Below are 24,983 nucleotides of genomic sequence, written 5' to 3' on the forward strand. Positions count from 1 at the left end.
GCTGGGCCAGTAGCTGTGACCGTAAATTGAAGACTGGAATTTACATTGCAATGCATTTGAGTTACAGAGATAAAGTGAAAAGGCAAATACAGTGTAGTGGTCTATATAAATATGAGGTGAGAGAGGCTGAGCAGCAGCTGTCTGCAATAACCCCCACATCAGCAGATTCAGGTGGATCATTTTCAGAAATGGAAAGAAGCATGTTCCTCCAGTCAGCCAGCAAGCCAGCCAGCCAGCCAGCCAGCCAGCCAGTCAGTCAGTCAGCCAGCAAGCCAGTCAGTCAGTCAGCCAGTCAGCCAGTCAGTCAGTCAGTCAGCCAGCAAGCCAGTCAGTCAGCCAGTCAGCCAGCCAGCCAGCCAGCCAGTCAGCCAGCCAGCCAGTCAGTCAGTCAGCCAGCCAGCCAGCCAGCCAGTCAGCCAGCCAGCCAGTCAGTCAGTCAGTCAGTCAGTTAGTCAGTCAGCCAGCAAGCCAGTCAGCCAGTCACTCAGTCAGTCAGCCAGTCAGTCAGTCAGTCAGTCAGTGAGTCAGCCAGCCAGCCAGCCAGCCAGCCAGCCAGCAAGCTCAGTCAGTCAGTCAGTCAGTCACCTAGCTAGCCAGCCATCCAACCAGTCAGATATGTACAGCATCCAGCCAGCCAGCCATCCATTTTAAGTCAACCAGCCAGCCATCCATCCAACCAGTCAGCCAGTCGGCCATCCATCCAACCAGTCAACCAGCTAGCCATCCAGCCATCCATCCAACCATCCATCCATCCATCCATCCATCCATCCATCCATCCAACCAACCAGTCAACCAGCCAGCCATCCATCCAACCAGTCAGCCAGTCGGCCATCCATCCATCCATCCAGCCAGTCAACCAGCCAGTCATCCATCCATCCATCCATCCATCCAGCCAGCCATCCATCCAGTCAGATATGTAACAGCAGCAGGCATGTCTGAGAGAGACAGACGTGTCCAGACTCACACAGAGACAGACGTGTCCAGACTCACACAGAGACAGACGTGTCCAGACTCACACAGAAACAGACGTGTCCAGACTCACACAGAGATACTGAGTGCTGACAGAGGCACGGTGATAATCACACAGAGATACTGAGTGCTGACAGAGGCACGGTGATAATCACACAGATATCTGGCTCAGGGCCCTGCGTGGCCACTTGTCAACGCAACACACGGCACAACCTGGTTATTTTTAAACTCACAAACTTCATTATGTAGACCTGCGTATTTACTAGTCATGAGGGCTGGGGAGGGGAGCATTTCTCGACAACAAAATTAAGGATTTTCAAGCTAGTAAAGTGAATTGAACTGAACTAATTAGGATCATCTGTGAAATGACAGGCTAATAAATTGAATGGGTGGGAGGACTTGTCAAGAGACATTATAATAGTACATTTAAGAGGAAAACAAGCCTTCTGCTATGTTTCAGTGTTAGCAGCATTTTGTTTTACATAATGTCTCAGGCATCATTTCCTATGACCGAAAACAGGTTCTGGACATCAGAACAGTGATCACTAACCTCGATTTGGAAGAAGATTTCTACTTCAACGAGTTGGCAGCTCTGTATGTTCTGCCTGCCCCGGACCGGGCCCGGAACCCCGGGACTCGAAAGAGGAAGCGGCGGGGAAAGAGAGCCAAGAGAGACAAGTGAGGCAGCGTCATGATGAGACTATGTCGGCGACCATGTGTTTTGTTGGCGAACGCGCAGTCATTGGACAACAAACTGGATGAGCTCCGTTCGAGGCTATCCTATCAACGAGACCTGGAAAAACTGTAATATCCTATGTTTCTCGGAGTTGTGGCTTAACGAGGACATGGATATACAACTTACTGGTTTTTCTATGCATCGTCAAGACCAGACAGTAAGGCGAGAGCGGGAGGGGTGTGTCTCTTTGTTAACAACAGCTGGTGCGCGATCACTAATGTTAAGGAAGTCTCAAGGTTTTGCTCGCCTGAGTTAGAATATCTCATGATAAGCTGCAGACCCATACTGTTTACCAAGAGAGCTTTCATCTATATTTTTCATAGCTGTCTATTTACCACCACAAACCGATACTGGCACTAAGACCGCACTCAACGAGCTCTATAGGGTCATAAGCAAACAAGAAAATGCACATTCAGAGGTGGCTTTTTTCCGTTTTACCTCATTATTACCAGAATGCCACCTGTGTAACTAGAGGCAACAAGACTCTAGATCACCTTTACTCCACACAGACGTATACAAAGCTCTCCTTCGCCCTTCATTTTGCAAATCTGACCTCCTGATTCCTGCTTACAAGCGAAAACTCAAACAGGAAGTACCAGTGACGCGCTCAATACGGAAGTGGTCCGATGAAGCGGATGCTAAGCTACAGGACTGTTTCTCTAGCACAGACTGGAACATGTTCCAGGACTCATCCAATAACATTGAGGAGTTTACCACATCAGTCACCGGCTTAATTAATAAATGCATCGACGACGTCGTCCCAACAGTGACCGTACGTACACATCCCAACCAGAAGCCATGGATTACAGGCAACATCCGCACTGAGCTAAAGGCTAGGGCTGCCGCTTTCAAGGAGCGGAAGCTTATAAGAAATCCCGCTACGTCCTCCGATGAGCCATCAAACAGGCAAAGCATCAATACAGGACTAAGGTTGAATCCTACTATGCCGGCTATGACGCTCGACGGATGTGGCAGGGCTTGCAGACTATCAGGGCTATGACGCTCGACGGATGTGGCAGGGCTTGCAGACTATCAGGGCTATGACGCTCGACGGATGTGGCAGGGCTTGCAGACTATCAGGGCTATGACGCTCGACGGATGTGGCAGGGCTTGCAGACTATCAGGGCTATGACGCTCGACGGATGTGGCAGGGCTTGCAGACTATCAGGGCTATGACGCTCGACGGATGTGGCAGGGCTTGCAGACTATCAGGGCTATGACGCTCGACGGATGTGGCAGGGCTTGCAGACTATCAGGGCTATGACGCTCGACGGATGTGGCAGGGCTTGCAGACTATCAGGGCTATGGCGCTCGACGGATGTGGCAGGGCTTGCAGACTATCAGGGCTATGGCGCTCGACGGATGTGGCAGGGCTTCCAGACTATCAGGGCTATGACGCTCGACGGATGTGGCAGGGCTTGCAGACTATCAGGGCTATGACGCTCGACGGATGTGGCAGGGCTTGCAGACTATCAGGGCTATGACGCTCGATGGATGTGGCAGGGCTTGCAGACTATCAGGGCTATGACGCTCGACGGATGTCGCAGGGCTTGCAGACTATCAGGGCTATGACGCTCGACGGATGTGGCAGGGCTTGCAGACTATCAGGGCTATGACGCTCGACGGATGTGGCAGGGCTTGCAGACTATCAGGGCTATGGCGCTCGACGGATGTGGCAGGGCTTGCAGACTATCAGGGCTTTGACGCTCGACGGACGTGGCAGGGCTTGCAGACTATCAGGGCTATGACGCTCAACGGATGTGGCAGGGCTTGCAGACTATCAGGGCTTTGGGGTGTGGCGAGCAGCAGCTCTGGGATGCAGCAGCCGTCTCGTTCCTCTGTCCCCAGGACCCTGGCCTGGCCTCAGACAAGATTACATAGCTCACTGTTTGGATCAAAGCGCTAGTGAAGGCTGGCTGGGTGGATAGCTGGCAGGGGATGGACCAGGGCCGATGACATCATCAGGCCTCTTGCCTCTGCCCCTCTAAATAGGGACTCAGCCTCTGCCTCCTTCTGCCACTCTCTCTCTCTCTCTCTCTCTGCATCCCTCTTTCTCTCCCCCCCCCCCTCTCTCTCCTTCTAACCCCCCTCCCTCTCTCTGTCCCCTCTCTCTCTCTCTCTCTCTCTCTGCATCCCTCTTTCTCTCCCTCCCTCTCTCTCTCTCCTTCTGCCCCCCCCTCCCTCCCTCTCTCTGTCCCCCTATCTCTCTCTCTCTCTCTCTCTCTCTGCATCCCTCTTCTCTCTCTCTCTCTCTCTCCTTCTGCCCCCCCCTCCCTCCCTCCCTCTCTCTGTCCCCTATCTCTCTCCCTCCCTCCCTCCCTCCCTCCCTCCCTCCCTTTCCTCCTCCCTCCCTCCCTCCCTCTCCATTTCAAAGCTCATGACTTTATCCCTGTCCTGCTAGTCGGCTGGCCCAGGCCACCACAGCCAGATGAACTCAATTGGCATTAACGGAGGAGTGAATAGACTGAACTGGGCACGCTCACAAAGGCCACACTGTTACCGTTCAGTACAGTACAGAAGCCTCAATGCTCTGATGCTCTGGATTCACATACAATGGACTGGCACATAATAAAGTCAAAGGCAGCCATTTATACAGCCTGCAGTCTATTGAGCCTTCCCACAGGGAACCATTATATAGTCAGGGAAAATATGATCTGAGAGAGCAGCAATCGCTAGCTCTATCTATTTATGGAAACATTTATCAGCCTCCCAGAACCCAAAACAAGAGGAGGGGTCAGCCTCTCAGAACCCTACCAAGAGGAGGGGTCAGCCTCTCAGAACCCTACCAAGAGGAGGGATCAGCCTCTCAGAACCCTACCAAGAGGAGGGGTCAGCCGCTCAGAACCCTACCAAGAGGAGGGATCAGCCTCTCAGAACCCTACCCAGAGGAGGGGTCAGCCTCTCAGAACCCTACCCAGAGGAGGGGTCAGCCTCACAGAACCCTACCAAGAGGAGGGGTCAGCCTCTCAGAACCCTACCAAGAGGAGGGGTCAGCCTCTCAGAACCCTACCCAGAGGAGGGGTCAGCCTCTCAGAACCCTACCCAGAGGAGGGGTCAGCCTCTCAGAACCCTACCCAGAGGAGGGATCAGCCTCTCAGAACCCTACCAAGAGGAGGGATCAGCCTCTCAGAACCCTACCAAGAGGAGGGATCAGCCTCTCAGAACCCTACCCAGAGGAGGGGTCAGCCTCTCAGAACCCTACCCAGAGGAGGGATCAGCCTCTCAGAACCCTACCAAGAGGAGGGGTCAGCCTCTCAGAACCCTACCCAGAGGAGGGGTCAGCCTCTCAGAACCCTACCCAGAGGAGGGATCAGCCTCTCAGAACCCTACCAAGAGGAGGGGTCAGCCTCTCAGAACCCTACCCAGAGGAGGGATCAGCCTCTCAGAACCCTACCCAGAGGAGGGATCAGCCTCTCAGAACCCTACCAAGAGGAGGGGTCAGCCTCTCAGAACCCTACCAAGAGGAGGGGTCAGCCTCTCAGAACCCTACCCAGAGGAGGGGTCAGCCTCTCAGAACCCTACCAAGAGGAGGGATCAGCCTCTCAGAACCCTACCAAGAGGAGGGGTCAGCCTCTCAGAACCCTACCCAGAGGAGGGGTCAGCCTCTCAGAACCCTACCAAGAGGAGGGATCAGCCTCTCAGAACCCTACCCAGAGGAGGGATTATTTTCCAGCATGCTTCTCTCCATGATCTCCAGGACATGTGCTCTCTGCTCCGTCCATATCACCTGCCTGGTGGCTTATGTTTGTTTTCTCTCTGGGAAAGGGGATAGAGTTCAGTGTAGTACTTTATGGATACTAAAACTATTTAAGAAAATCAAATACCGCTATAGCAATTGTATTAGGCAAAAGCAACTGAAGTTAAATAATGTTTAAAAGTATTAGAAAAAAAGCCAAAAAGTAAAGCATCTTACACAAAGGTATATTTTCAAATCTCTTCCCTGTAAAACGTAGGCCACTCTTGGATTTACATAACGTAAGTGTTAACAAGTGTGTCATCCTTTAATCCCATCTGTGAACATCCGATTTAACATTTAACAAACTGATGGTAAACCATCTCATTCAAGGGAAACAGCCCAGAACTCTTCTAACTAAGGTAGAGTGGGAGAGTTGAAAGGCTGACGGATTTGGAGAAAAGAAAAGAGAGAGAGAGAGTGAAAGCTTTGGATGGATCTCAAGGTGGTGAGTGAGTGGATGAACGTGAAGAAACACAAACAGCAGAGGATTCTAAAATGAAAAGACGTTTGTGAAATCTCTAGCACTGACATCACCGTGTGTCTGACGACACCGTACCAGTTAACAGAAGAGTTCCACTGCTGCCATCGCAGAGCCCTCATATTACATCACTCAACATACAGTACCTCTTCTACCAATGTGACAGGGTTTCAACCTTCTGTTGACAAGATGTGACTAATCTTTGCTCATGCTATGAAGCTGCGGAAACAGTGTGGGTTTGGAAAACATCAGGAGTCTTAAAGGTCGGAGTAAAACCTACAATATTGCTTTAGGAAACAACACAAACCCCTGCAGTGTTAAAGAGAGAGAAAAACTCCCTTTAAAGAGGAGTCGGTCAAGAGAAAAATAAAACTACACTTGATTGCCTTTTCTCAGACTACGTAAACAACCCCTATGTACTTCTATTGTGCTCCAAACGTAAGCCTGAACAGAACTGAACAGAACTGGACTGAACAGAACTGAACAGAGCAGAACTGAACAGAACTGGACAGAACAGAACTGAACAGAGCAGAACTGAACAGAACAGAACTCAACAGAACAGAACTGAACATCACCTGTCCTCAGTAAAACCCTCTGACTGATCAAATACACATATTTATCAGATGTTATTGTGGGTGTAGCGAAATGCTTGTGTTCCTAGCTCCAACAGTGCAGTAGTATCTAACAACTCACAACAATACACACAAAATCTAAAAGTAAAAGAATGGAATTAAAGAAATATATAAATATTAGGACGAGCAACGTCGGAGCGGCATTGACTAAAATACAGTAGAGTACAGTATATACATATGAAATGAGTAAAACAGTATGTAAACATGACCAGTGATTCCATGTACTACCTGTCCATGAAACGTGGACTACAATAAACCTTGGCAGATTAAACACAATAACACTTGAATGGAAACGGTTCTTCTTTGTGAGGATTGTTTAACCGACCTTCCTATTACTTCAGGAGGCTGTATCGACACTATGTTCTGGGGGAAATAAACATGTAGGCAACAATCCGCTATTGGTAGTTACAATGTCTTTTTTCCCCTTAGTCGAAACCTCTCCAAATAAGATGACAGCAGATGTAGACCTACATACGCTATATCTAACCTTCAACACCCTCAACCACTCATTTCATATGAACACTATTTTTTATATGAGTTACGAGGTCACATTCCTGTCTCAATAAACTATCTTTGTAAAATCTGAATAAACATCATATAGGACTAACATACAGTGACTTACAATACCGCACTGCAAAGCCTACAACAAGGGGACTGTACCTCTACTGCGATCGTCTGTCACCCGTCCAAGTCTGGGAGGAAATAGATGAAATGATAAGATCATAAAAATACTTTGTTGACTTCTTTAATTCGTGCCAAATTCTGGGAGGCAAAACAATGCTATAAAAGCAGTTGATGGGTGTAAATCACGTGCATACAGGTTATAATAACACCGGGGCACTCACTGCATTCTCTGGTTTAGTATATTGTTATGTTTATATTATTGTAGTGTAGTTAGGTAGCCTAGAACTGAAGGCCAGCCAATGGTAGGCTAGAACTGAAGGCCAGCCAATGGTAGGCTAGAACTGAAGGCCAGCCAATGGTAGGCTAGAACTGAAGGCCTGAGGGGCCAGCCAATGGTAGGCTAGAACTGAAGGCCAGCCAATGGTAGGCTAGAACTGAAGGCCTGAGGGGCCAGCCAATGGTAGGCTAGAACTGAAGGCCAGCCAATGGTAGGCTAGAACCGAAGGCCTGAGGGGCCAGCCAATGGTAGGCTAGAACTGAAGGCAAGCCAATGGTAGGCTAGAACCGAAGGCCTGAGGGACCAGCCAATGGTAGGCTAGTAGCCACACACCTAGGCCCTATTGGAAAGGTCTGTGATGCCCCACGGTATAAGCCTATGTCTGTCAATTACCGTTCTAACACACACACACACACACACACACACCTAATCCATCTTATATGTTATAATATGATTTCAGAAGAGTCCAGCTTTATGAACTGCAGAGGTATTAGAATGTGATTTATTTTTCTAATACAGTGCTGGTTTATCACTGGCCCTCAGGTTTATGGGTGGGTGGGGGGGATGGATTAATAACATTGGGGTTATACACACAGTCTATGTCCTACTACATAGACCTGGAGGGGCTCACCTTCCCAAACACATTACTGTGAGCCTCTTTCTTTATTTTACTGCTAGTTGCCATGGTGACAGCTCGTACTACACCAAGCCTGAAGAATGAGCACCCGGTTTCCTCTCTAACTGAGGTACTCTACTCCTGCATCATCAGTCATTATAAAACTCCAGTACTGCTTCTGTCCTCAGAACCAGTCAGAGTGGCTACAGGACAAGACGTGTGTGTGTGTGTGTGTGTGTGTGTGTGTGTGTGTGTGTGTGTGTGTGTGTGTGTGTGTGTGTGTGTGTGTGTGTCTCTGAGCTTCTATTAATAGCCCTGTGTACAGCTGGAAGTGTCAGCCTGCCGGGATGAGAATGGCTTTTCTACAGCCAGAAACTCTCTCTACAGTCGGCAGCACTTTATACAGCCAACAGCTCTTTATACAGCCAGCAGCTCTTTATACAGCCAGCAGCTCTTTATACAGCCAGCAGCTCTTTATACAGCCAGCAGCACTTTATACAGCCAGCAGCTCTTTATACAGCCAGCAGCTCTTTATACAGCCAGCAGCTCTTTATACAGCCAGCAGCTCTTTATACAGCCAGCAGCTCTTTATACAGCCAGCAGCTCTTTCATATAGCCAGCAGCTCTTTATACAGCCAGAAGCTCTTTCATATAGCCAGCAGCTCTTTATACAGCCAGCAGCTCTTTATACAGCCAGCAGCTCTTTATACAGCCAGAAGCTCTTTATACAGCCAGAAGCTCTTTCATATAGCCAGCAGCTCTTTCTACAGCCAGCAGCTCTTTATACAGCCAGCAGCTCTTTATACAGCCAGCAGCTCTTTATACAGCCAGAAGCTCTTTCATATAGCCAGCAGCTCTTTATACAGCCAGCAGCTCTTTATACAGCCAGAAGCTCTTTCATATAGCCAGCAGCTCTTTATACAGCCAGCAGCTCTTTATACAGCCAGCAGCTCTTTATACAGCCAGCAGCTCTTTATACAGCCAGAAGCTCTTTCATATAGCCAGCAGCTCTTTCTACAGCCAGCAGCTCTTCTACAGCCAGCAGCTCTTTATACAGCCAGCAGCTCTTTCTACAGCCAGCAGCTCTTTCTACAGCCAGAAGCTCTTTCATATAGCCAGCAGCTCTTTATACAGCCAGCAGCTCTTTATACAGCCAGAAGCTCTTTCATATAGCCAGCAGCTCTTTCTACAGCCAGCAGCTCTTTCTACAGCCAGCAGCTCTTTATACAGCCAGCAGCTCTTTCTACAGCCAGCAGCTCTTTCTACAGCCAGCAGCTCTTTCTACAGCCAGCAGCTCTTTCTACAGCCAGCAGCTCTTTCTACAGCCAGCAGCTCTTTCTACAGCCAGCAGCTCTTTATACAGCCAGCAGCTCTTTATACAGCCATCAGCTCTTTATACAGCCAGCAGCTCTTTATACAGCCATCAGCTCTTTATACAGCCAGCAGCTCTTTATACAGCCAGCAGCTCTTTATACAGCCAGCAGCTCTTTATACAGCCAGCAGCTCTTTATACAGCCAGCAGCTCTTTATACAGCCATCAGCTCTTTATACAGCCAGCAGCTCTTTATACAGCCAGCAGCTCTTTATACAGCCAGCAGCTCTTTATACAGCCAGCAGCTCTTTATACAGCCATCAGCTCTTTATACAGCCAGCAGCTCTTTATACAGCCAGCAGCTCTTTATACAGCCAGCAGCACTTTATACAGCCAGCAGCTCTTTATACAGCCAGCAGCTCTTTATACAGCCAGCAGCTCTTTATACAGCCAGCAGCACTTTCTATACACTTACACATACTTATACTTATACACACGCACAAGCACACACACACACACACACACACACACACACACACAAAAAAATTGGGCTGGGAATTGTCAGGGACTTCACAATACGATATTATCACGATACTCAGGTGCCGACACGATATGTATTGCGATTCTCACGATTCTATATGTATTGCGATTCGATACTGTGATTTTATTGCGATTAGATGTTCCAAACATATTGCTCACTATATGTCTGCTGCCGAGGGTCAAGAGAGAGCCATGAGAAAACTAGTTTTGATCAGTCAGGGAAATAAAAAGTGCTGAAAACAAACTGGCTCCCTATTAAAAAAGAAGATGGAGAACAAGCTATGAAGGAAAAATACTGGAGTTTTGGTGCAGGTCCAGCCAACTAGCGCAAAAATAATATTGCGATAATGTCAAAACGATAAAATACAATATATCATAAACATTTATATCCCGATATTTTTTTTACATTTTGAGTCATTTAGCAGACGCTCTTATCCAGAGCGACTTACAGGAGCAATTAGGGTTAAGTGCCTTGCTGAAGGGCACATCAACAGATTTTTCACCTAGTCGGCTCGGGTATTAGAACCAGCGACCTTTCGGTTACTGGCACAACGCTCTTACCCACTAAGCTACCTGCCGCCCCTATGTAGCTGTATCGATTTTTTCCCCCCATCACTAGTTCACTGTATGCGTAAGTGTAGCCTACTGATGCCAGATGTGGTGTGTGTGTGTGTGTGTGTGTGTGTGTGTGTGTGTGTGTGTGTGTGTGTTTGATCAGTGGTAGGCAGGGTGGAGTGGGCCGTGTGGGCAGAATGAGGGCGGTGTCACGGCTTCAAACAGCAGCCTGAGGGATTTACAGTCCACAGGATTAACCACCTGACCCCTTCATCTTCCCCTCCCCTGCTCGCCCTCAACCAACATGGCCTCCACTGCACCAGCAGACAGACCTGGGTCCAAATAATTCAAGCAGGCTGCCCAAGAAAGCATTAGCCATAGTACTTCAAGGAGCCAAGAATCACTGTGTGGTAGGCTGCTGATAGGTTAACACTAGTCTTTCTATAATCTCTACTCTGAGGACCTGAAACATTCCACAGCCAACTACCCCCCCCCCCAATAAACAAAGGCAAAAGCCCTCTGAAGATCAGGGGTTATGAGGTTATGCCCCTTCCCCTGTCAGCCAGTGAGCTCAGGTGCTTGGGCTTTTGCCTAAACTGGTGGGAACTCCCAGGGATTTAAAACAGAATGACCCCTGAACCAGTAGGGAATGGGAACAAGACGATAATTACCACATGTTGTAGTGCAGTATGCTAACTATAGACTAATAATTACCACATGTTGTAGTGCAGTATGCTAACTATAGACTAATAATTACCACATGTTGTAGTGCAGTATGCTAACTATAGACTAATAATTACCACATGTTGTAGTGCAGTATGCTAACTATAGACTAATAATTACCACATGTTGTAGTGCAGTATGCTAACTATAGACTAATAATTACCACATGTTGTAGTGCAGTATGCTATCTATAGACTAATAATTACCACATGTTGTAGTGCAGTATGCTATCTATAGACTAATAATTACCACATGTTGTAGTGCAGTATGCTATCTATAGACTAATAATTACCACATGTTGTAGTGCAGTATGCTAACTATAGACTAATAATTACCACATGTTGTAGTGCAGTATGCTAACTATAGACTAATAATTACCACATGTTGTAGTGCAGTATGCTATCTATAGACTAATAATTACCACATGTTGTAGTGCAGTATGCTAACTATAGACTAATAATTACCACATGTTGTAGTGCAGTATGCTAACTATAGACTAATAATTACCACATGTTGTAGTGCAGTATGCTAACTATAGACTAATAATTACCACATGTTGTAGTGCAGTATGCTATCTATAGACTAATAATTACCACATGTTGTAGTGCAGTATGCTATCTATAGACTAATAATTACCACATGTTGTAGTGCAGTATGCTATCTATAGACTAATAAATCCACCTCAGCCAGGATGTTCAACTTCACACATGATTCCATCACAGGACGTTCAGCATGACCAACAGGACAACAGAACAGTAGAACACACTTCCTAATTCCGCTGATTCTGCTCCCATTGTCCATGGGGCTGTATGAGTGCCTATGTCAAAGACCTCTGCACCTCATACCCCCACAGCTTCCCCTCTCCCCTCACCCCCCCCATCCCCTCACCCCTGGACGGGCACATGGTCTTACCTCGTGTGCTGGTGGCCAGGTCAGCCACTTTCTGAAAGGCATCCAGGAACGCTGCAGCTGCAACCACCGTTGCCCTGAAAACAGAAACAGAAGCAGAACCCAGCTGGTCACGCTTTGGCCCTCATTTAAACTACCCTTAACTGAACTGAACACACATGTACCGACCGACCGGGCACATGATTAGCCATGGGGCAGCGTCCCAAATGGCACCCTATTCCCTGTGGTGCAGTACCATACAAAAGTAGTACACTTTAGGAAATGGGGTGCCATTTGGGCCGTAAATACGGTTGGACCTGGTTCAAGCAGTTAGCTATCTCTATCGGAGATCGACTGTTGTTTCAAGGGAAATGGGCAGGGGTTGCTAGTGATTATAGTGTTATTAGACCTATACTGTTAGCTGACGTTCATTCACAACAACACAATAAGAATGTGGTTTCCTTTGTGTCTGTCTGGCCCCGGGTCTCACTTTAACATCTCTATTAACGGCCCTTCATGACCATGATAACAGGCATAGATCGGCCTACAGCATTTCTTCATGGTAGAACTATCAGTCCGAATGGCTAAGCTGTTGAAATGTTTGGAATGTCTTGTCTGGCTTTCAGTGTGTGGAAAGGACCCGTCTGAAATCTCGGTAGCTCATCAAGTGTCCCAGCGCTTTGACTGCTGAGGTGCGTCACGTGATTAAAATATCTCAGGGTTAGGGTTAGTGTGACGTAGGCAGGGCTGTTAACTAGTCTTGGATCTCAGCAGTAGTTTCTATGTGACTCACACAAACAATTGTTAACTGGTCTTGGATCTCATCTACCTGGGATGGGAGTACTGTCAGTCTCCAGGCTATGTGACGCAAACAAAACCAGAAGCCGTAGACGATCCAAACACACGACAGACGGAACACAGAACATCCCTCTGGAACGCTGAGAACAGTGACAGCAGGTGACGTAGAGGCGTCAACACAAGTGTCCGACAGACCAGTAAGGCATGCCCAGGGCGTAGCTGATGATAGGACTGACAGTAGGCGAAGCAGATCTGTAAACATTGTTTCTGCGTGCCATCTTAGCGTGCCAAGGACTTACGCAGCTCTGTTTTGGTCAAAAACATACGTTCAGTACAACTGTGTCCCAAATGGCAACCGATCCCCTACATGGTCCACTTCTTTTGACCAGGGCCTACACTAGATCTGTGTGGTTGGACAACATAGTCTACAGCACAGGTCACACAGAGGCCATGGAGAAGTGGCAATATTGACTGTCCTATATAGTGCACTACTCTTATGGGCTCTGGTCAAATCTAGTGCCCTATATAGGGAATAGGGTGCCATTTGGGACGTACAGTCTGTCCCAGAACAACAGAATTCTTTATCAACTTAAAAGTTATACGTCTGAAGTCAAATGACTAAGATACGTTTGACAGTGAATGAACAATACTGCCCTTATCAACCTGTAATGATATTACAACAGACTGCTGTGGCGAGTTGGAGCTAACCACTAGACACAAGGGTGTGTTGCTAGTCTCTGGCGGAAAAATACATACACACACACACACACACACACCCGCCCGCCGGCCCGCCCACGCACACACACGCACACACGCATACACAGAAAAACATACAGACACACACTCTACTACTGTGCATTGTTCAGTGTTCACAGCTAAGTTGTTCAGAAAACACCTGCAACAAATCTCCACCAAAAACTGAGTCGACAAATTACTTCCATCACCTGGTCCTACATAACTCCCCTCCCCTGGTAGGTACCGGTCCAACATAACTCCCCTCCCCTGGTAGGTACCGGTCCTACATAACTCCCCTCCCCTGGTAGGTACCGGTCCTACATAACTCCCTCCCTGGTAGGTACCGGTCCTACATAACTCCCCTCCCCTGGTAGGTACCGGTCCTACATAACTCCCCTCCCCTGGTAGGTACTGGTCCAACATAACTCCCCTCCCCTGGTAGGTACCGGTCCAACATAACTCCCCTCCCCTGGTAGGTACCGGTCCTACATAACTCCCCTCCCCTGGTAGGTACTGGTCCAACATAACTCCCCTCCCCTGGTAGGTACCGGTCCTACATAACTCCCCTTCCCTGGTAGGTACTGCAGCGGTAAGCAGCCTGACAATGAAAACATTACATTTCCCTCTTCTCTCGAATTTTTGTCCTACTTCAAGTATCTGCAAGTAGCCTAAACTCTGCATGGCACCGAAAGTCTGCAGATGGCACACCCTATTCCCCTTTATAGTGCACTACTTTTAACCAGAGCTCTATAGAGTCTCTTGTCAAAAGTAGTGCACTATATAGGGAATAAGGTGTGCCATCTGGGACGCACTCCAATTCTCCATGGCTCTTTTCTCAGAAGTAACAGTAATGTCTTCTTCACTCCTTGCTGTTCCTGTCTTCTTTTAGCATCTGGATAACCAACCAGAAAGGGTGGGTCCCAAATGGCTACCCAAATCCCTATTCCCTATGCGGCTCTGGTTAGAGGTCCCCTGTAGCTCAGTTGGTAGAGCGTGGCGCTTGCAACGCCAGGGTTGTGGGTTCGATTCCCACGGGGGGCCAGAATGAGGAAGAAAAAAAAATGTATGCACTCACTAACTGTAAGTCGCTCTGGATAAGAGCGTCTGCTAAATGAAAAAAAAAATTATACAAAAAAGAGGTAGTGCACTATAAAATGAATAGTGTGCCGTTTGGGACACACTTTACATTTGAACCCCAAATACGGAGTGATATGCTATTTAAGCCCAGCCTGACCCAAGTTCAATGTTTAGCTGAACATGGATATGAAAACTAGGGAGGAACGGGCTGAAAGTCTGAAATGGACTGTGGGATCTCTGATCCATCTAGGAAAGGACAGGCATGTTAGAGTAAGTCTGCAACCCAAATGACACCCTGTTCCCTATATAGTCCTTTACTTTCGACCAGGACCCATTGGGCCCTGGTCAAAAGTAGGGAATAGTGTGTAATTTGGGACGTGCCCATATTGTGATTAGACGGTAATACACGCCAACCGACATTTTCTGAAACATTGTGTTGGGTGAAGTTGTAAAACCAGTTGTGGGAAGAAAATACCATCTTTTGCCCCAAAAAGCAACGGATGGCTTAAAAACTATAATTAGATAACTTCCTAGAAGGCAGTGTGGAAGAGGAGAGCTAAATTACAGAGCACTTAACCCTACCCTAACATCATTACAGAGACAGACATGCATGTTGACATTCAGCCTGCCCTCCGATTCTACCCAGCAGAGATCACCAGAGGTGGGTAGAGGTAGTAGCTAGACTGGGTGGGGGTTTTAGTGGGACATCTCAGCCCTCAAACCAACAGACTCAGAGAGGACAATGGAGCAGAACTAGACCCTAAACTGTTTCTTATTTTCCTTATAGAGGCATCCATCCTGTTGTTATTATTTTTGTTTGTACTTTTACCCCTTTTTTGTGATATCCCCAATTGGTAGTTACAGTCTTGTCCCATCGCTGCAACTCCCCTACGGACTCAGGAGAGGCGAAGGTCGAGAGCCAATGCGTCCTCCGAAACACGACCCTGCCAAGCCGCACTGCTTCTTGACACACTGCTCGCTTCACCCGGAAGCCAGCCGCACCAATGTGTCAGAGGAAACACCGTCCAGCTGGCGACCGAAGTCAGCTTGCAGGCGCCCGGCCCGCCACAAGGTGTCGTTAGAGCGCGACGGGACAAGGAAATCCCGGCCGGCCAAACCCTCCCCTAACCCGGACGACGCCAATTGTGCGCCGCCTCATGGGGTCTCCCCGTCACGGCTGGCTTCGACACAGCCTGGGATCGAACCCGGGTCTGTAGTGACGCCTCAAGCACTGCGATGCAGTGCCTTAGACCGCTGCGCCGCTCGGGAGGACATCCATCCTGTTACAGCTACAGCGGCCCTACAATTCCACCCAGACACAGCAAAGATCACAGAGACCTGCACTTCAGTGGCTGGTATGGGGGTTAGGGGGTTCAGGCTTAGGTGGGTCAATCCTTCAGCAACCCCTCAGCACTCAGACTAACAGACTCAGCACAGAGAACAATGGAGTAGGCCTAGACCCTACACTATTAGTAACTACACTGTAGTTCAACCACAGCTGCCCTACACCATTAGTAACTACACTGTAGTTCAACCACAGCTGCCCTACAATTCCACCCGGTACAGATCTCAGATAGGTGGGTAGAGGTTGGGGATTAGGGGGGGTGGAGCCAATAATGATGGACAGTTGGAGACAGCTCTTTTCTAGGACTTATCCTACAGCATGAGACTTATTGGACAGCTCATTTTCTTTAGGCCTAACCCTTTTGGACCAAGTCTGACTATACAAAAACAATTTAAAATGTGCATGGTCCTGACTGTGTTCTTGCTAAGGGTCTACCTGTGATAATAATGAGATGGTCCTGACTGTGTTCTTGCTAAGGGTCTACCTGTGATAATAATGAGATGGTCCTGACTGTGTTCTTGCTAAGGGTCTACCTGTGATAATAATGAGATGGTCCTGACGGTGATCTTGCTAAGGGTCTACCTGTGATAATAATGAGATGGTCCTGACTGTGATCTTGCTAAGGGTCTACCTGTGATAATAATGAGATGGTCCTGACTGTGTTCTTGCTAAGGGTCTACCTGTGATAATAATGAGATGGTCCTGACTGTGATCTTGTTAAGGGTCTACCTGTGATAATAATGAGATGGTCCTGACTGTGTTCTTGCTAAGGGTCTACCTGTGATAATAATGAGATGGTCCTGACTGTGTTCTTGCTAAGGGTCTACCTGTGATAATAATGAGATGGTCCTGACTGTGATCTTGCTAAGGGTCTACCTGTGATAATAATGAGATGGTCCTGACTGTGTTCTTGCTAAGGGTCTACCTGTGATAATAATGAGATGGTCCTGACTGTGATCTTGCTAAGGGTCTACCTGTGATAATAATGAGATGGTCCTGACTGTGTTCTTGCTAAGGGTCTACCTGTGATAATAATGAGATGGTCCTGACTGTGATCTTGTTAAGGGTCTACCTGTGATAATAATGAGATGGTCCTGACTGTGTTATTGCTAAGGGTCTACCTGTGATAATAATGAGATGGTCCTGACGGTGTTCTTGCTAAGGGTCTACCTGTGATAATAATGAGATGGTCCTGACTGTGTTCTTGCTAAGGGTCTACCTGTGATAATAATGAGATGGTCCTGACTGTGTTCTTGCTAAGGGTCTACCTGTGATAATAATGAGATGGTCCTGACTGTGTTCTTGCTAAGGGTCTACCTGTGATAATAATGAGATGGTCCTGACTGTGTTCTTGCTAAGGGTCTACCTGTGATAAGGACTCACCTGAGTTGAGACTGTAGTTTTCCAGCCTTGCTGATAAAGTCTTCCCAGATGGGGTAGCTGCTCTGTGGAAACAAACACAAAGAACAGGAACATCAGAACATCTTGTTTTCCCAGAGCACAACATCTGTACAGGAACATCAGAACATCTTGTTTTCCCAGAGCACAACATCTGTACAGGAACATCAGAACATCTTGTTTTCCCAGAGCACAACATCTGTACAGGAACATCAGAACATCTTGTTTTCCCAGAGCACAACATCTGTACAGGAACATCAGAACATCTTGTTTTCCCAGAGCACAACATCTGTACAGGAACATCAGAACATCTTGTTTTCCCAGAGCACAACATCTGTGCAGGAACATCAGAACATCTTGTTTTCCCAGAGCACAACATCTGTGCAGGAACATCAGAACATCTTGTTTTCCCAGAGCACAACATCTGTACAGGAACATCAGAACATCTTGTTTTCCCAGAGCACAACATCTGTACAGGAACATCAGAACATCTTGTTTTCCCAGAGCACAACATCTGTACAGGAACATCAGAACATCTTGTTTTCCCCAGAGCACAACATCTGTACAGGAACATCAGAACATCTTGTTTTCCCCAGAGCACAACATCTGTACAGGAACATCAGAACATCTTGTTTTCCCAGAGCACAACATCTGTACAGGAACATCAGAACATCTTGTTTTCCCAGAGCACAACATCTGTACAGGAACATCAGAACATCTTGTTTCCCCAGAGCACAACATCTGTACAGGAACATCAGAACATCTTGTTTTCCCAGAGCACAACATCTGTACAGGAACATCAGAACATCTAGTTTTCCCAGAGCACAACATCTGTACAGGAACATCAGAACATCTTGTTTTCCCAGAGCACAACATCTGTACAGGAACATCAGAACATCTTGTTTTCCCAGAGCACAACATCTGTACAGGAACATCAGAACATCTTGCTTTCCCAGAGCACAACATCTGTACAGGAACATCAGAACATCTTGTTTTCCCAGAGCACAACATCTGTACAGGAACATCAGAACATCTTGTTTTCCCAGAGCACAACATCTGTACAGGAACATCAGAACATCTTGTTTTCCCAGAGCACAACATCTGTACAGGAACATCAGAACATCATGATAACAAAACACACACACCAAAACCAACTTTTCTTTTAACCTTTATTTTACCAGGTAGTCCCATTCAGGTCAAAATACCTATTTTCCCAGGGAGACCTGATTATCAAAGTGATGATGGACTATAAAGTGTTAGACCTAACCTATTAGACTTTATATTGAGTCTGTTTTGTGAACACACAGTAATGGGCCCAGTAGTGTAATACTGAGAATATGCTGCCATCTGGGAGACTGAGGAGAAGGTCAGTAAGGATACTGAGAATATGCTGCCACCTGGGAGACTGAGGGGAAGGTCAGTAAGGATACTGAGAATATGCTGCCATCTGGGAGACTGAGGAGAAGGTCAGTAAGGATACTGAGAATATGCTGCCATCTGGGAGACTGAGGAGAAGGTCAGTAAGGATACTGAGAATATGCTGCCATCTGGGAGACTGAGGAGAAGGTCAGTAAGGATACTGAGAATATGCTGCCATCTGGGAGACTGAGGAGAAGGTCAGTAAGGATACTGAGAATATGCTGCCATCTGGGGAGACTGAGGAGAAGGTCAGTAAGGATACTGAGAATATGCTGCCATCTGGGAGACTGAGGGAGAAGGTCAGTAAGGATACTGAGAATATGCTGCCATCTGGGAGACTGAGGAGAAGGTCAGTAAGGATACTGAGAATATACTGCCATCTGGGAGACTGAGGAGAAGGTCAGTAAGGATACTGAGAATATGCTGCCATCTGGGAGACTGAGGAGAAGGTCAGTAAGGATACTGAGAATATGCTGCCATCTGGGAGACTGAGGAGAAGGTCAGTAAGGATACTGAGAATATGCTGCCATCTGGGAGACTGAGGAGAAGGTAATTAAGGATGATGAGTCTGACATTGATTTGTAGCATTAGTGACCTTAGGAATGTCACCCTGTGCAACACTATACCTCCATAGAGAGAGAGGAGAGAGAAAGAGAGAGAGAGAGACACACACACACAAACACAGCTCCTTTGCATCAGCAACTGATTAATATTTCAAGAGCCTTGAAGGCAGAGACCCCCAGCTGAACAATAACCTAGATACCCACAGCAACAATAGGTTCAGAGGTGAAAAATATAGATTGTATAGCATAACACCGCATTTGACATTTGAAGAAAACATTGCCTCATCCAAGTATAACTTCATTTCTAGTATTTTTGTTTGACCCAATACACTTCAGTCGATAAGCTTCATAGCTCGCAGTAGCCATGACATGATGATGCATGCCTTGTCAATATCTGGAGCAACTGTCCAAAAAAAAACTGACAGCCAGGTAACGTTATCTACTTAGCTAACTAACTAACCTTAGTGGCCATTCCTCCAGAACAGGTAACTGAATGAGTTAATATGGAGTTAGATAAGTAGCTATTAGCTATCTATCTATCTAGGTTAAGTACACTGTTATAAACAAAAATTCTTCAGAACTGATAGGTTTGACTTACTTTCATGTCGCCTATCACACTTTGGAAAAGTCCCCCCAGCGCACTACATTCTTTCTCAATAACAGCCTCCATTTTTCTGGACAACTGAGTGCTGGTCAGTCTCACGGTCAAGCTTCTGAAGAGTTGAAAGAAACCTCGGCTATTTGAATACAAAACCTCGGCTATTTAATACAAATAATCAATCCTTTTCGCTTTAGTTAACTATTCCCCGAACGAGTGAAACAACCTTGACTTGATGCAGAAAATAAAATAATAAACCCGCTCCAGCCTGTAGCTTGATCCGCTCAGTCAAAAGCTATCGGACAAGAGGTGAGACCGAGTGAATAGTCGCCGACGAGATTTAAAACCCAATCGCTTCTCCACTCACGGTCCATGGTTCCCCAAATGACACCATCCCGAAACGTATTTAATACAACATGTATAGTTATAGATCCGATAGGCTCTGGATATTCAACGTAAACAACAAAATGATCTACACAAGCAAATTCCAACACAGCTCCGTCTCAGAAGCTCAACGCATTACAACGCAATTTCAACTGGTAGTCCGGAGTCTAGGAGAATATCTCAATATGGAATATAGTCCTCGCGTCCTCTCTGCTCTCTCCTCCTCTCCTTCTCAAAACCCATTGGAGGAGGATGTCAGAGGGACGGGACTTCTGGCTTTCTCATCCAATGGGTTTTGAGAAGGAGACGAGGAGACGAGGAGAGCGCAGAGAGGACGCGAGGAGTATACTTTCTTCCCTAAAGGTACAGAGCGTGTCCCCGAATAGCGAAATGCCCCGCCTTCTGAATTTGAAGAGTGTGTTGGCTTCTTGCCTTTTGCTCGAGATAGAATCAGTCAGAAGTACCTTTTATAAACTATCTTTCTCAACTCATCATAACTGCTATCTAAAACGGTAGAGAAAATTGGATCCGATTTAGCAACAAAATTGTTCATGGAAATCTAAAAAACACTATATACACACTCACTCACACACACTAACTACACTGACACTCTCACACTACATTTTCAATTTTTTTTTGTGCTTTAGCCTGGTCCTGTGCGAATGAGATTTTATAGATATATTATTTTTTTATTTTTATGGCTCGAAAACCCACACCGGAACACACATTCACTTACACTACTGCCGCGTTCAAAACAACTGGGTACTCTGAAAAATACCAGGTCAAATCATGACGTCAGTGATTTTCAGGTTGGAAAGTCAGAGCTCTAGAAAGAGGCCCAGTTCCCGAGATGGAATTCCGAGTTGGATGACCGTTCAAATTGATTTTTCCCAGTCGGAGCTCGTTTTTCTTTCCGAGTTCCCATTTGTTTTAAACGCACTGAAGTCGGGAGGTCGGACATTTCCGAGTTCCCATTTCCGAGTTCCCAGTTGTTGTGAACGCGGCATACATGGGCACACACATATACACACGTATTTACACACACATCCACGCACGCACACGCACACACACAACGCACACGTACACACGCAAACACGCACACACTCATCATATGACGACAGCGACGCTGTTCTTTATTCTTCTTCCTATCTATCCTGACGCCTAGTCACCTCACAGTTTACCAGATGTTATAGCGGGTGCAGGGAAATGCTTATGTTTCTAGGTCCTAACAATTCAGTAAAATGTCAAACAAGTACAGAAATAATCACTTTTTTATTTTTTTATTAAGTGACTATCGTACCCCTGAACATTGATCTGGTACTGGTTCTCCCTGTATATAGCTATTACCCCTGCACATTGATCTGGTACTGGTTCTCCCTGTATATAGCTATTAGCCCTGCACATTGATCTGGTACTGGTTCTCCCTGTATATAGCTATCACCCCTGAACATTGATCTGGTACTGGTACTTCCTGTTTATAGCTATTAGCCCTGCACCGTGATCTGGTACTGGTACTTCCTGTATATAGCATCACTCTTGTGTATTTTATTCCTCTTCGTCTTGTGTTAATATTCTTATTTTTTCTTTGTGTTGTTTTGTTTAACTCTGCATCATTGGGAAGGGCGCTTAAGTAAGCATTTCACGGTAACGTCTAAACCCGTTGTATTCGGCGCATGTGACAAATACTACTTTATTTTATCAAACCTGATTATGACTTGAGCAAAATGTAGAGACGAGGGCAACAACATGAACAAGCGTGTGGTCCTGAGCGAGCGCTCATTGTTCCGATTTGAAGGGGTCTAGTGACATCTAGTGGCCAACACATGCATAGCAAGTGAGGTGGTTTATGGAAACACAATTTCACCTGTATTTGGAAAACAAAATAAAAGTGGGAAAAAGTAAAAATGTGTAGGAGTTGGGGAAAAAATCAGGACAAACATTTTGCAAGGCATGAGGTTTCCCCAAGACTAATGGTTTGTCTGGATTGGCTAATTTCAGACAAATAAAACGAGTGCTTGTCTCCCTTCACCAGGAGATGTCTCCCTAGCCCTTGAAAATGAGCTAGTCACTTGTGCAATCCGTGATCCTTGGGACGTCCATACCCTAAACCCTAACCTTAACCCCTACCCTACCCTTACCTAACCTTAACCATAACCTTTGGTATTTGGTGTTTTATTAGGATCCCCATTAGCTGTTGAGAAAGCAGCAGCTACTCTTCCTGGGGTCCACACAGAACATGAAACATGACATAATACAGAACATTAATAGACAGTTTAAGGACAGAACTACATCAACACCTTAACCCTTACCTTAACCATTTTAAATATAAACTTCAACGGGGTGACGTCTTAGTTGGGACATCCCAAGGATTCCATTTAGACTTGTACCTTGAACATGTCTCATATTACACAAAACGTTTGAAGACATTACATTTACACACATTAGGCTACATAATGTGACTTTTCTATGTATACAACATGGATTACACAGGTCAAAATGTACATTGAAAATCCAATGATATTGGAGTCAAACTAAACAGGACGTCTATTAGACTGAACAGGTGGCGTAGACCTATTCATGGAAAGCAGAAGCAGTTAGCTTGTCTGTCTAGACTGAGACAGATTGCAGGCTGTTGAAAGAGAGTGTGAGGTAACAGGACTACTGTAACTGAACTAACAGAACTCACACAAATGGCACCCTATTGAGACTATGCTGCCATCTGGTCCTCCTCTAGGGGGTAGCTGGTCCTCCTCTAGGGGGTAGCTGGTCCTCCTCTAGGTAGGTAGCTGGTCCACCTCTAGGGAGGTAGCTGGTCCACCTCTAGGGGGTAGCTGGTCCTCCTCTAGGGGGTAGCTGGTCCTCCTCTAGGGGGGTAGCTGGTCCACCTCCAGGGGGTAGCTGGTCCTCCTCTAGGGGGTAGCTGGTCCTCCTCTAGGGGGTAGCTGGTCCACCTCTAGGGGGGTAGCTGGTCCTCCTCTAGGGGGTAGCTGGTCCTCCTCTAGGGGGGTAGCTGGTCCTCCTCTAGGGGGTAGCTGGTCCACCTCTAGGGGGGTAGCTGGTCCTCCTCTAGGGGGTAGCTGGTCCTCCTCTAGGGAGGTAGCTGGTCCTCCTCTAGGAGGTAGCTGGTCTTCCTCTAGGGGGTAGCTGGTCTTCCTCCAGGAGGTAGCTGGTCCTCCTCTAGGGGGTAGCTGGTCCACCTCTAGGGGGTAGCTGGTCCTCCTCTAGGGGGTAGCTGGTCCTCCTCTAGGGGGTAGCTGGTCCTCCTCTAGGGGGTAGCTGGTCCTCCTCTAGGGGGTAGCTGGTCCTCCTCTAGGTAGGTAGCTGGTCCACCTCTAGGGGGGTAGCTGGTCCTCCTCTAGGGGGGTAGCTGGTCCTCCTCTAGGGGGTAGCTGGACCTCCTCTAGGGGGGTAGCTGGTCCTCCTCTAGGGGGGTAGCTGGTCCTCCTCTAGGGGGTAGCTGGTCCTCCTCTAGGGGGGTAGCTGGTCCACCTCTAGGGGGTAGCTGGTCCTCCTCTAGGGGGTAGCTGGTCCTCCTCTAGGGGGGTAGCTGGTCCACCTCTAGGGGGGTAGCTGGTCCACCTCTAGGGGGTAGCTGGTCCTCCTCTAGGGGGTAGCTGGTCCTCCTCTAGGGGGGTAGCTGGTCCTCCTCTAGGGGGTAGCTGGTCCTCCTCTAGGGGGTAGCTGGTCCTCCTCTAGGGGGTAGCTGGTCCTCCTCTAGGGGGTAGCTGGTCCTCCTCTAGGGAGGTAGCTGGTCCTCCTCTAGGGGGTAGCTGGTCCTCCTCTAGGGGGTAGCTGGTCCACCTCTAGGGGGGTAGCTGGTCCTCCTCTAGGGGGTAGCTGGTCCCCCTCTAGGGAGGTAGCTGGTCCTCCTCTAGGAGGTAGCTGGTCTTCCTCTAGGGGGTAGCTGGTCTTCCTCCAGGAGGTAGCTGGTCCTCCTCTAGGGGGTAGCTGGTCCACCTCTATGGGGTAGCTGGTCCTCCTCTAGGGGGTAGCTGGTCCTCCTCTAGGGGGGTAGCTGGTCCTCCTCTAGGGGGGTAGCTGGTCCTCCTCTAGGGGGGTAGCTGGTCCTCCTCTAGGGGGTAGCTGGTCCTCCTCTAGGGGGTAGCTGGTCCTCCTCTAGGGGGTAGCTGGTCCTCCTCTAGGGGGGTAGCTGGTCCTCCTCTAGGGGGTAGCTGGTCCTCCTCTAGGGGGTAGCTGGTCCTCCTCTAGGGGGTAGCTGGTCCTCCTCTAGGGGGTAGCTGGTCCTCCTCTAGGGGGTAGCTGGTCCTCCTCTAGGGGGTAGCTGGTCCTCCTCTAGGGGGTAGCTGGTCCTCCTCTAGGGGGGTAGCTGGTCCTCCTCTAGGTAGGTAGCTGGTCCACCTCTAGGGGGGTAGCTGGTCCTCCTCTAGGGGGTAGCTGGTCCACCTCTAGGGGGTAGCTGGTCCACCTCTAGGGGGGTAGCTGGTCCACCTCTAGGGGGGGTAGCTGGTCCTCCTCTAGGGGGTAGCTGGTCCTCCTCTAGGGGGTAGCTGGTCCTCCTCTAGGGGGGTAGCTGGTCCACCTCTAGGTGGGTAGCTGGTCCTCCTCTAGGGGGTAGCTGG

The 24,983-nt window shown here is 47.8% G+C and overlaps 1 protein-coding gene across 7 annotated transcripts in view; it reads right to left on the minus strand.

Annotated features, from left to right (window-relative positions):
* The window catches only part of LOC121542754 (protein MTSS 1-like), a 125,183-nt gene extending 104,617 nt beyond the window's left edge, over nt 1-20,566 (minus strand). For 6 of the 7 annotated variants that reach the window (XM_045213739.1, XM_045213741.1, XM_045213736.1 and 3 more), the window contains exons 1-3: nt 20,020-20,565; nt 17,425-17,486; nt 12,111-12,184 (exon numbers count right to left, since the gene is read on the minus strand). In XM_045213739.1, coding sequence (XP_045069674.1) covers nt 12,111-12,184; nt 17,425-17,486; nt 20,020-20,091 — 208 coding nt within the window. In that variant the 5' untranslated portion in view covers nt 20,092-20,565. Of the gene's footprint in view, nt 1-12,110; nt 12,185-17,424; nt 17,487-20,019 lie in introns of all 7 variants that reach the window. The other variant, XM_045213740.1, reaches the window with a different exon arrangement.
* Nucleotides 20,567-24,983: the final 4,417 nt, after the last annotated feature.

Source organism: Coregonus clupeaformis, unplaced genomic scaffold, assembly GCF_020615455.1.
Source record: "Coregonus clupeaformis isolate EN_2021a unplaced genomic scaffold, ASM2061545v1 scaf0146, whole genome shotgun sequence".
In the NCBI taxonomy this organism is placed as follows: domain Eukaryota; kingdom Metazoa; phylum Chordata; class Actinopteri; order Salmoniformes; family Salmonidae; genus Coregonus; species Coregonus clupeaformis.